This window comes from Medicago sativa, chromosome 1, assembly GCF_051527215.1.
Source record: "Medicago sativa cultivar Bolivia chromosome 1, Bolivia_mono, whole genome shotgun sequence".
NCBI classification, from domain to species: Eukaryota; Viridiplantae; Streptophyta; class Magnoliopsida; order Fabales; family Fabaceae; genus Medicago; species Medicago sativa.
This window is the reverse complement of record NC_140749.1, coordinates 93,551,657-93,564,727: the sequence shown is the minus strand read 5'-3', so window position 1 is coordinate 93,564,727 and position 13,071 is coordinate 93,551,657. Positions and strand designations below refer to the sequence as shown.

General features: G+C 35.1%; 2 protein-coding genes across 5 annotated transcripts; one reads left to right on the top strand and one right to left on the bottom strand.

The window, feature by feature from the left end:
• The first annotated feature begins 825 nt into the window (after positions 1-825).
• LOC146959334 (polygalacturonase inhibitor (DUF639)) lies at positions 826-7,498 on the top strand. 4 transcript variants are annotated; one of them, XM_085740892.1, is made up of 11 exons: positions 826-1,139; positions 1,238-1,463; positions 1,555-1,644; positions 1,992-2,161; positions 2,246-2,385; positions 3,461-3,638; positions 3,732-4,326; positions 4,819-4,931; positions 5,848-6,091; positions 6,644-6,897; positions 7,175-7,498. In XM_085740892.1, exons 1-10 carry the CDS (start codon positions 871-873, stop codon positions 6,869-6,871), a joined length of 2,253 nt encoding a protein of 750 aa, XP_085597018.1. In that variant the 5' UTR covers positions 826-870; the 3' UTR covers positions 6,872-6,897; positions 7,175-7,498. The 4 variants fall into 4 exon arrangements, with proteins under 4 accessions (XP_085597018.1, XP_085597016.1, XP_085597017.1 ...); XM_085740890.1 differs by having other exon boundaries at positions 1,238-1,472; XM_085740891.1 differs by lacking the exon at positions 7,175-7,498 and having other exon boundaries at positions 6,644-7,092.
• Positions 7,499-8,735: 1,237 nt separating this feature from the next.
• On the bottom strand, positions 8,736-12,869 carry LOC146959333 (uncharacterized). The gene is made up of 5 exons (XM_085740887.1): positions 12,752-12,869; positions 12,514-12,598; positions 12,354-12,407; positions 11,716-11,838; positions 8,736-9,296 (listed from the first exon to the last, which is right to left on the bottom strand). Exons 2-5 carry the CDS (start codon positions 12,571-12,573, stop codon positions 9,165-9,167), a joined length of 369 nt encoding a protein of 122 aa, XP_085597013.1. The 5' UTR covers positions 12,574-12,598; positions 12,752-12,869; the 3' UTR covers positions 8,736-9,164.
• Between the last annotated feature and the right edge of the window lie 202 nt (positions 12,870-13,071).

Here is a 13,071-nt window from a genome sequence, read left to right as displayed (position 1 = left end):
GAAGAGTTTACACCAAACCATACCGACAGCAACCTGGAGAAGACCACCGCACAAACAACCGCGAACCACCCACATCCAGTACGAACCTTGCGACGAACAAGCAAAAAGAGCTTAACGAAGGAGGCTTAATCCCACTGAAGGATATGTTACGCAGCCTGTAAGAAAACCCGCAACAGAGAACACCGACGGTATAGATCTGCAGAAACCACAACCGGTGCCAAAAGCGGCGACGCCTCCACCTAGCACCTCCACCCCAAACCAGAAACGAACACTTACTGCCAAACCCCAACATCTGACGAAAACGAACCACCAGATCCATAATCTGACGAACAAAGGTTAGTCTGGAGAGAAGTGACGGTGGCTAGGAAAAGGGACGCCGGTGGTGCGGGGAAAGAAACCCATCGCACCACCAACCAAGGAGTCTACATGGTGAGGAAAGTTTTGGACTTGGATTTGAGGAGAAGGAAAAAAGCAAAGGCGGTTTGTGTTTGTTTTCCTAGAGAGAAGGTAGAGAACGATAGTTCCTGACTTAAACACTTGTTAAAGATAAAACAAATAGAAATAATTGATAAATTTTAAATGAAAATTTTACTTTTTAAAATTTAAATGCATCAAATTCATAATTTTCAAAATAAATTTTTTTTTTAAATTTCTTAACATGTGGCGTACTTGTTAAAATTTCCTTTTAAAAAATAAATGAAGGAGAGGATTTTACAGATATAAATAAATAATTTTATCGATAAATCGTAAGAAGAGAAAATGACGTGGAAACTGGAAAGGAGTTGAGAGAAACATGAAAGGTAGGGAGCGTGGAAGATCGAAATTAGCGAATGAGAAGAAAGAAAGTAAAGTTGGCGCCGATTTGCGATCATGAAAACGAAATCAATAGAACTGAATCAATTTGTAGAAGAAATGGAAATCGAGGAAGAAACCACCACCACCACCACCACCACCACCAACGGAGGCGTTAAGTTAGGAATGTGGGAAACTATCCTCCGTAACCACCACAACTCTTTGAAATCTCTCTTCCATCTTAAAAAACCTGATTCCATCATCACCGATCACTCCTCCGTCAATTCTCCCAAACCTATTCCTCAACTCTCTCCCATCGCCAACGAAGTCGTCTCCACCTCTTCCAAGTCTCATTCTCCTTCTCCTTCATTCATTCCTTTCAACAATAACTTTTTCATTTAATCGATTATTTATCATTCATTTCTTCGTATTTTGCGTTTTGCAGGATTCTTGGAGTGTCTACGAATGAATTACAACACGCCTTTGATTCCGAACTTCCTCTTGGAGTGAAAGAGCTTTTAACATACGCTAGACACCTTGTTGAATTTTGTTCGTTTAAAGCGATTCACAAATTGAGTAGAACTTCTGATTATTTGAGTGATTCCGAGTTTCGTCGTTTCACGTTTGATGTTATGCTTGCTTGGGAAGCTCCTAGTGTTCATGCTGATCAAGTTATAACGGTTCACATTATTATATTAATTAACCTCTTTCCCTAATTAGTACTAATCTAGTTAATTAATTAATTTAAATGATTCATTTCAGGATTCTCCTACTTGTAGTAATGATGAAACCGTTGGTGATGAGGATGATGCTTCATTGTTTTATTCTAGTTCCACAAATATGGCAGTTCAGGTTACACTATATACAATGATAAATGAGAATCGATAATGTATATAGGTTATGTTTGGATAAACATCTTAATTAAGCTCTCATAGCATAAGCCTTTATCATATAATTGCTTTTATATAAGTTATAAATTGTTTTCATAAGCTATTCTGGAGAACTTATAGAAATAAGTTGAAAACTGTCCACGGACATGTCATTAGTTATTTCCAGAATCGGTCTCAATGCTTATGCTAGTAGATAAGTTCAAATAAGCTGATCCAAACAGAACCTAAGTAATATGCAGATTATACTAAGAGCACATTTTCAATTCTAATATTAACTAATAATGTGTGCAATTGCAATGATTTTTTTAGGTTGATGATAAGAAGACAGTTGGTCTTGAGGCTTTCTCACGTATAGCTCCTGTTTGTATTCTTATTGCTGATATAATAACTGTCCACAATCTTTTCGATGCGCTCACCAATTCTTCCGGACGTAGACTCCATTTTCTTGTTTATGATAAATACATAAGATCCCTTGATAAGTAAGGTTCTTTTCCATTGATTGTCTGCTAATACTTCATTGTTTGTGTGCTTCCCTGTTTTCTCAGAGCGAGTTACGTGTGCAGGGTTATCAGGAATTCTAAAAATGTTCTGGCCAATTCTGTTGGAAATCTTCAACTTGCTGAAGAAGAGATAGTACTTGATGTTGATGGCATAATTCCGACTCAACCAGTTCTTCAACATATTGGAATTGCCGCATGGCCTGGTGAGTATTTCCAATGCTCAAATCCTCAAACTAGAGCATACCTATATTGAAATGGATGTGTCGTCTTTTATGACTATTAAGTAGTGAGATACTGCTCATTGGTGGCTAGCAACTTCGTTTTTCTGTTTTTGTTACTCCTAGCTTCCCAGTAGAAACATTTCCCTCAGCTAAATGATGATCATTTTTCTTTATATTCTTGTTAGTGTCTCTTTTCTTGATCGAATAAATTTCACTTTTCACTAATTGACCACATAATGCACAATCAAATATTTTAAATAATTTATTTCTAGACCATTCAAGCAGTTGCTTGGCTTGCTTCAGTTGCAGTGCAGCTGCTTTTGTTCTTTATTGTAGTCAAAGGGTGAGCCTTATGTTGTTAGATATAATGAAAGGTATTTCGCATGAAAACATACACAGAGTAATCTCATGGATTTGATGCTCAATTGAAATTTGGGAAGTTTATTCAATTATGTATTTCTAGACCATTCAAGCAGTTGCTCAGCTTGCTTCAGTTGCAGTGCAGCCGCTTTTGTTCTTTATTGTAGTCAAAGGGTGAGCCTTATGTTGTTAGATATAATGAAAGGTATTTCGCATGAAAACATACACGGTGTAATCTCGTGTTTTTGATAAAAAAAGGCAACCTGGTGCACTAAAGCTCCCGCATACGCAGGGTCCGGGAAGGGGTCCCACCATTTGGTGTATTGTACGCAGCCTTACCCTGTTTTTTTACACAAGAGGCTGTTTCCAGGACTTGAACCCGTGACCTTCCAGTCACATGACAACAACTTTACCAGTTGCGCCAAGGTTACCCCTCAATCTCGTGGATTTGATGCTCAATTGAAATTTGGGAAGTTTATTCAATTATGTATTTTTTTGTCCTATACAATATCTTAAAGCTGGTTGTATGAAACCAGCAGATCAGAGTATGTTTAAAACCGTCGTAGAAGACGCTGATCAATGTGTTAGCCTTTTCTTTCTGCTTTATATACGAACAATACAACAACTTACTGACAAGGAACCCTTGTTCATTCGTGTACCTAAAAGATATTTTAAGTTGTTGGCTGACTTTTTCTAGGGCGTTTGACCCTGACCAATTATGCTCTGTACTTTGAGTCACTTGGCGTTGGTGTGCATGAGAAAGCTATTCGGTATGATCTGGGCGCAGACATGAAACAGGTCATAAAACCTGAATTGACTGGACCCCTTGGTGCTCGTCTATTTGATAAAGCTGTGATGTACAAGTCAACTTCTGTGTATGTCACCTGTTGCAAATATGCTACGTGACTTCTATATATTTCCCTTGTTCTCCACTTCAAATTTTATGATTTTCTGAAATGTATTGACAGAGCAGAGCCTGTTTACTTTGAATTCCCTGAATTTAAAGCGAACTTGCGACGTGACTACTGGTTGGACATAAGTCTTGAGATACTACGTGCACACAGATTTGTCAGGAAGTTCGGCCTTAAAGATACACAGAAATTAGAAGTACTTGCCAGGGCTAATTTGGGCATCTTCCGCTATCGCGCACTCAAAGAAGCTTTCAAATTTTTTTCATCCAACTATAAAACATTACTTACTTTTAACCTAGCTGAAACTCTACCTCGGGGAGATAGGATCTTGCAAACCCTGTCAAACAGCCTAACGAATTCAACTGCTGCTTCTGGTAAACGTGATATTTCTGCAAATGTAGAAAGAAAAAAGCAATCAGCAGTGTCTCCTGCAGCGGTAGTGGCACTCTTCGGTCTTGGATTCAAATCAAAAAAGGCGGCTGATATCTATGAAGAAACAACTGTTGTTTGTGATATCCGAGTTGGTGAGATAAATCCCTTGGACGTGGCAGTAAAACAATCCCTTCTGGACACTGGAAAAGCAGAAGCTGCACAGGCAACTGTGGACCAAGTGAAGGTGGAGGGCATCGATACAAATGTTGCAGTTATGAAGGTTTGCTATTATTTACTTTCCTTAATGTTATTTTTGAAAAAATAAATCTTAATTTCATTTGATCATGGAAATTATTTTAAAGCAAAGAGGGATGAAAGAAAAACAATATAAGAACAAAATTTGGTTGTAATATGCTGTAAAACAAACTAGAACTACAAAGCTCCTTCAGCACCAGAGAATACCAATGGGCTGAGGTTCTAAATCAGTACAAAAAGTAAATCTTTTTCCCTCATAGTATCATTCGATCTCTACTTTTTTCATCTATCCTATATATCTATATATTTCTTCTATTTGAAATGTATTTCAATTTTCAGTCTGAAAGGTATGTTCCTTGTTTAGGATGTCTGTTGAGTTTATTAGGTATGTTCATAGTAGTTCTTTGGGTTAGCCTTTCAAACTCAAATTATAAGGCTTCTCAAGAAGACAATGGAAAAACAAATGGAATCAGTTATTTCGTTATATGGTGTGGTTAATTCTTTTAACTCCTTGTAGGAACTACTATTCCCAGTCATCGAATCTGCTAACCGACTACAACTTTTGGCCTCGTGGAAAGACTTCTATAGATCAACAGCATTTTTGATACTCAGCTGTTTTGTGATTATAAGGTAATTGTTTTGTTTAAAACTCGGTGTATTAGGTGACCACATTAATATCTGTTCATATTTATTGTTTCCGATTGGCTGCCTTCCTCATAAATATCAAGTGGCACCCTCATTCAATGAAACTTTATGCTGTTCAAAGTTTTTCCAATTTTGCTTACAAGTATGTTATTTCCTGTACTCAGCAGTTAATATAGTCGATTCTCAGCTCTACTACCTTCTGACTTGTAAATGTTTTTCTTTTTGTTTTGATCACTACTTTAAAAGGCTTTTATGTCAGATTTTACCTCTGCGTTGTCCCATCAAAGTTGTATGATGTGACCACTGGGTCACAATCTTTAAGCTGGCGTCTAATGCCCAACAATGGATTTATTAATCTCTTAGCATTTTCCCCACATTTAGATGGACAAAGCTCGGGTTCATCACTATTTGGTACTGAAGTTCGTAATTTACAGATTTTTTAGAATTTTGTAAATGCAGAAGATAAAATAGTCAAAGAGACTTCCTAAAACAAAATAAATAAATGTGGAAGGATATCAATCAAGGACCAAAAAATAGTTTTTATATTCATTGACAAATGGCATCCCCTTCTCTCCTATGCCTGACATCCTCATGAAGGCTCAAGCACATCGAATCTCCTTGATCCCGTCTTTATCCATGTGGTTCTCCAGCAAGATCAACCATGTTTTTGACACCATTTTGCATACTATTGTCAATCTTCGTACTAGAACTAAAAGTTGAGGTCATTAAATCTCAAATCAACATTTAAGAAGGAAAGTAATAAGCTGCATTACTTTAGTCTTAGTGAACAGAATATCTGCCACCTGGAGCAGACAGTGACAGCTATTAATGAAATAATATATGTTAAAGTTGGCTTTCGTTGATTGGATGAATAAAACGTTTAATTTACATTGATGTACAGGGGGTGGATCCAGTACTTATTACCGACCATTTTTCTGTTCATTGCAATCATTATGCTCTGGCGTAGACATTTCAGAAAGGGAGGAGCATTAGAACCCTTCACAGTAAGACCTCCCCCAAATCGAAATGCAGTAGAACAACTGCTGACATTGCAAGAAGCCATTACACAGTTTGAATCACTTATTCAAGCTGGAAATATTGCGCTACTCAAAATAAGAGCTCTTCTACTTGCTATATTGCCACAGGTGAGTATTCTAGTCATGGTTTACTTAAAAGAAAAATTCAAATGTTGTAGATGTAGTTAGGCCAAAGTATCTTCTTTTAATATGTATGCAGTAATTTGTGGGGTTTAATGATGAAATTTGTGCTACGTTTTGTTAATCGAATTTGAATGTAGTCAACCTGCTATGAACCATAAATCAAAAGCATTTGTATGTGGATCGATTGACATGATAACTCTATCATGAAATAAGTTCAAAGATCATTTACATCTAAATTAATCTTAAGTTTGATTTGTAGTTCTTCTTGGTCTTACTATTTCTCTAACTATTGAACTTTCCTCCATAACCCGCTTTATCGTCACTTCTACGGGTCTTGCTCACACATGTTTTCAACCACCCGGGATGAGATCTTGCTATGTAGCTACCCCCTCGTGGGCAAATAGGATTATGTAGTTCTTGAAAGTATCTGCTAATTGAAGTATATTGTAACTGATTTATAAAGCAAATTGAATTATATTGTCGCAATTCTTCTCTAGATTTTTGTTTTCTTTCTGAAGTCTTGCATCTGTCCTGCAGGCTACAGAGACAGTTGCCCTATTTCTAGTTTTTATAGCTGCAGTGTTTGCTTTTGTTCCTCCAAAGTACATATTATTGGTGATATTCATCGAGTGTTACACAAGGGAGATGCCATGTAGGAGAGAAAGTAGCAAAAGATGGATAAGGCGGTTTAGAGAATGGTGGATCAGAATACCTGCTGCTCCTGTTGAACTTGTTAAGCCTGAAGAGTGCAAGAAAAGAAAATGATAATGGATTACTCGATACTTCCAAAGGTTCACAATATTTTCGGTGCAACTATTACCAGTATTCTGATTTTTTTTTTTTAATTCTTTTGTCTATTGATTCATTTTGTTTTTGGCATTAAGTTGTATATTCTCTTGCCTCTTTTGTTTTTCCCCCCATTCAATATCAAACCCGAGGTAACTTGAGAGTTGAAAAGTCTTGATCCGTGTCACGGAGTCTTTCAACATGCATTGCTTTCTAAATCTTAAGGTAATAGACGGAATCATGGTGTTACAAACCGTTATTATCATAGTTGTCATTGTACAGGAATATGCTTGGTGATCTTGGCAAGATCAAAGAGATCCCAACAATCAGCGGGAGTTGGGTCTAGCGGAAGGGTTTAGACTCCAACAATATGGCAAACAAAGGTTCGAATTTCAACCAAGAGGTGTATACACTTGGTGTCTTTGCTAGGATAGGATTGATTATCTCTGGTGGAAGGAAGAAGATATGAGATATCAAAATTCTTTTCATTGTCAGTTTTCTGACATATATGCGGTGACAAATTATTTTGAATTGATTGATTTTGTAAAATAATTTTAGTTAAAATATAAAAAGTATATTGAAAATGAAGTGATTTATGTTTGGATATATTTATTTGCATAAAAATGAGTTGAACAATAAATTTGAAATCACGTTGAGATTTAAAAATCGTAAATCTTATTTCCTTCAAAAAAATTGTAAATCTTAATTAAAGTTTATATTAATTTCAAAGCCTAAATCAACTTCAATCGAATTAACACAAATATACCAAAATTAATTTTATGCGTGGGATTACTTTTGCTCTTTCAACTGTGAAATCACACGGTGATTTTATTTTAATGTCTATGGTGGACGTTATCAACTTATGGAATCACTCGACAGTTGATAAATATTAGTAATAAAAATGTTAACGAGTCCTTCAAAAAAAAAATGTTAATGAGGTGAGTTATGGGCAATATACACTCGCAAAATTGTCAATGCTAAAAAGAAAGGAGAATGTTAACCAGTGCCCCGGAGCATTGGTTAAGCACCAAATGAAGTAAGTTTTTTTTTTTTTTGAAGAATGAAGTAAGTTTTTATTAAAAAGTAATGTAATTATTACTTCCAGTTTATATTTCAAAGACAGAAAATTCTATTTATAGATTCCTTAACCAGTGCCCCACAACTATTGTATAATCCTTAAAAAAAAAAAAAACACAACTGTTGGTGGCACTACTTCGAAACACACAAATCCACTAGTGTTCGTTTGGTTTAACGGTGACTTCTAAAGAATCACAGTGGATTTTCACGTTTCTACAAAAGCTTGCTTTTGTAGCTTCAGGATTTCCACATCCAACTTGTCTCAGGACGTGATATTTGCACTGCAAAAGCTAATCCAAACACACTAGCAAGACAATTAATTCAGATTTATGCTACAACCTTTTAGTTTTCAATTACATTTACATCCCTCCAACACAAATTAAATAACTCTAATTTCCAAAATAGGTCTTGTCTCATTTATTTTTTAAAAACCATTTTCAAATTTTCAGTCTTCCTCTTTAACACTACATCCATCTCACATGTGTCAATAAAAAGAAATGTTGATCAAGGGTGATGGAACTTACAATTCCTTTAGCATTTCAATGTATAGGCAAGTGACTCGTTAAATATTGTGATTCTGCTTTTTTCTGCGTTATGAGAATATTACGTGAATCGATTCAAGTATGTCACAAACTCTTTTCAATTACATTTATGCAAACTCAATTTAAATTTGTTCACACAAAATTGTAAACTCAAGATCCAACTCATCCAAAACCCATACGGGGTACTCTCAAGAACCATACTTGCACATTTGACACATCACGTATTTAACTCAACAACATCAATCAGATGTTGAAAGAATGTATAAAATACATGTGGAAGTGTCTTTAGAGCTAGTGGTTGAAGTCCTGAAAAGGATGAACACAATATATGTTGAAAACACCATTTTTTTTTTTAAAACCAGGAAGGACATGGCCTATCATTACCTTCCCTCTGATTTTTGTATATTTATCCATTGTACAGAAGAATCGAAAAGAAAAAAAAAAAAAAAAAAAGGTTGACTATTTACAGATGAAAAAAAGGTGTCTGAAGTTCCTTCTGTTTGCAAAAAAAAAAATTCCTATATCCTGTAAGTATCCTGGGAAAACACCTTCGAGATCCAACTTGCACACGACTTTGAAATCATCTTCATTACTAAGAAAGTGAATGCAAAAGGAAATGCTGATGCTTAATCATATGAACCCATCATCAATTCTCATACATTTTCAGGCCAGAACTCTCTAAAGAAAGCGCGCTCGAATTCCTTCTCCTGCATCTTCTTTTCAATCTCTTGCATCTTTCTCACCCGTTTAGAAAGTGCTTTGGCTTTCTTTTGAGACAACTGTTCCTGAAATCAATTGAAGTCCATCAACAACAGGAAATCAAATAAAGACACCGCAGTAATTCGAGTTGATATCCAAAAATTCAAATGACTGAAAATGAAAAACAACGGTTCTAACTCACTAACTATAATATGATATCCGTGAAAGGGGCTTTTCCCTTTGCATTATTGTTAAATATGAATCTGTCCCACTGATTCAATACAGGATAGTATACTCTATTATCATCAATTTTTATTCTACGTGTTGCTTCATCTCTCCTATTTCCTATTTTTGAAGTTTTTACCATTTCTTTTTAATTTGAAGAGAGGAGGTAAAAACTTCAGAAAACAATACCCTTTAGTGAAACATACACATGAAAATTCTCAATATATATACCAAGTACCATCAGAATGACAAATGTGAAAAGCAAAAAGTTTTTTTCAGAGAGAAAAAAGGGGAGGGGGCAGCATATAGAGTGACATCAGACAAAGAAAATGCAGTATTTCACCAATTACCTAGAGTTGTTCAATATAAAAGTTGACCCTATAGCTTTTTTATTTTTATAATAATGATACCATGCTTATTTTAAGATATTCTGGTGCGCACATATCTAATTACAAATAACAAGCCTTTTCCCACTATGTAGAGTCTGCTACAAAGATCAATGGACACCTTACAGTTATGCCATTTATTAAATCTTGAGATAAAACATTTACCTCTAAATCATTCTTAATGTCAGGTCTATCATTTTCCTTGGTCTCCCTTTGTCTATAACAATTGGACTATTCTCCATCCAATTTACTCTTCTTACAGGTGCTTCTACAAGTTTTCTTCACATGCCCAAAACACCATAAGTCGGGATTCTACCATCTCTATTATAAAGGCTACCTCAATTTTCTTTCTAATAATTTAACTTTTAATTTATAATTCTTTCTTTTCTCATGTTACCACTCATTCAACTCATCTTTATGATCTAAGTTTACTTTCTATACAACATTACAAATCTTAAAAGTGAAAACAAATCTTTTTGAGAGCCATTTCTCCTCTTTTTAATTCACTTTACTTCGATCATATGATTGAGATATCTATTTATTCCCCTATCACTTTGTATGACAAACCCAAGGTACTACAAATGTGAGAATCACAATATGTATGTTCTCTTATTTGAGTTTAAAGGGCACACACTGTCTGTGTAAATTTGTTTAATGTCGTGATCAAATAAGAGTCCACTATTGTGCAACGTCACCCCACTTTAAATATATTTTTAATTTGTTTGTATGAAGTGCAGAAGTGGCAATATTGGGAGTTCTTATGGCTGTCAGTGCAAAACAAATTTACACTGACATTGTATGCCCCTTTAGGTCCTCTTATTTTCACCTCTATGTTATGATGTGTTTGTAGTTTCTAAACTTGGATTGAACATACTATATTTTGCTTTTACTTTGGCAGAAAACCACCTGCTTCTAAAGATTGTCGCAATATCTCTAACTTTTCATTCATCTATCTATCTCTATCTCTCTTGGCTATCGAACAAAGACAATATCATTCATAAAAACATGTACAATGTATTCATTTCTTAGATATGTTTGGTAAGCACTAAGCATATCTAGAACAAACAAAGATAAAAAAAAAATTAAAAAAAAAAAAAAAAAAAACGTGACCTTTAATGCACACCTATAGTTACCGTAAAGTGTTTATTAGTTCAAACTTGTGTTCTTACAATAGTTTAGCCCTTCATATATATTTTTGAGGTCAAATATAAGCAATTTAAACACTTTAATCCTTCCATAAAACCTCTCTAGATTCTCTATCTTGCCCCTTTTCCATTTTTTTTTTAAGAATGCATATATAGTTTTGTTTAATTCATCTGATACATCCATCAACCTGTATAGCAAATATATGGTTTCTATAGTTATTCTCCCAAACATAAGCAAAGCTGGTTTTATGTGATGTGAGTTTCTCAACTTAATTTATGCAGACTTTCTCCCTCGTAGATTTATAATACGACTCAGGTTAATCTCCCTATTATTTGCATAATTCTATTTCACCTTTGTTCTTAGAGACAGATATTAAAATATTTCTCTTCCATTCGTTTGATTACAAATGATTTACGAAATTCCATATGTCAACAAAGTATATCTCGTTCATTATCATTCATTCAACTACAAACGATTCCTAATTACCAAGTACTATACCAACCCCCACCTCACCAAATTCAATAAAATAAAATAAGGAACTAGAAAAACAATCTATCTCAATAAAATAACCTGACAAGCTAGTACTACCTAAAATAAGAAAACCTTCGGCAGCTATTGCAAATTTCCAATTCCAAATGAAAAACTCAGCACCGTTTTACATAGTTATGTAGTTACCCTTCTACTATTGTAAATTGTTATAACAACTACCAAAACCCTTGAGAACAAAAGCAAACTTTAAAAAAATTACCTGCTTATTGTCTCCTTTGGAGGAATCACCGTGATCAGGTTTCACAACCTTCTTCTTCGCTATATCTGCTCCCAAACCTCGTTTATTATTCTTTACACGAGTTTCCACAGGTTCTAATCTACCCTGTTACCAAAATAAAATTGTGTATCAGAATTTTTTGCAAGGAAGCCCCTAAAACTGTTTCAGAATACAAGAGAAATACTGAAATAGGAGCTCAACAGTTACTCAGAATTAGAATGAGAAAACAAGCATAACTTTGTTTATATCAGTTCTCCTTAGGCGTTCCATCAATTAACCTACAATCTTATACTAATTTAACCCAAGGCTACTAAATATGCAATTCCCTGGTCAAATTAGTCCCTGAATGTGCATTTAAATTAAATTAGGGCAGAGAGTCCTAGACATAAGAATTAATTTGACACAAAATCCAAATTTAATGCCCTTAAAGGTAGCTTCCCCCATCCAGGGACTTCAAAGGCACCGACACTTCTGATCGAAGGCGTGTTCGGTGTCTGACATGTCTAAGCATCCCGCACAGACATGATAGTATCGGGTCTGTATCTTTCAAAACATGCATTTTTTATTATTAATTTGATCTTTCAATGAAGGATGAAAAAAGAGAGAATAAGAAAGAAAACCTGCTCAGAGATTCCAAGACCAGTCCCTTCTTTCCAACCATGCTTCTTCAAAAGCTACAGAGAACAGTAACACAATCACAAATTACATTTACAATTACAAGAACTAAGAGAGAGAAAAAAATGAAAATAGAAAATGAAAGAAGGGAAAGTAAGAAAGAACCTGAAACCCTATATTAGAAGAGTTGATTGTTGTTGTTGCTAAACTCGACGTTTCTTCCATGGCTATGGATTTACACAAGCTTAATCTGCATAAATAAATAAATATAATAAAATTAACCAAACCACTGAAAATACATCGTAAAACCCTTGAAGCCTTAAAAGAAATTGTTGAACAGAAACGAAACTGAAAATTGAAAGAATTGATATGAAATTGGAAGACATGAGTGACTAGAGCGTACATCGAATTGATCAGAGCTTTTCTTGCCGTGTCGTGTCGTGTTCTTCTTTTTCTTTTCTCCTCCTCTCTGTCTCTTCTCTTCTCCCTCTCCTTAACCAAGGTAGGAGACAGATAAATAAAAATAGGGGAATTAGTCACTTTAGTCCCTGAATGGGAGAGGATTCGTCACTTTAGTCCCTGAAGAGAAATTGCAAAACAGTCCCTGCATGGTCAATTTCAGGGACTAAAGTGACTAACGGAGTCTACATTCAGGAAATAAATTGAGTAACGAAGTTTGCATTCAGGGACTAAATTACCTAACAAAGTCTACATTCAGGGACT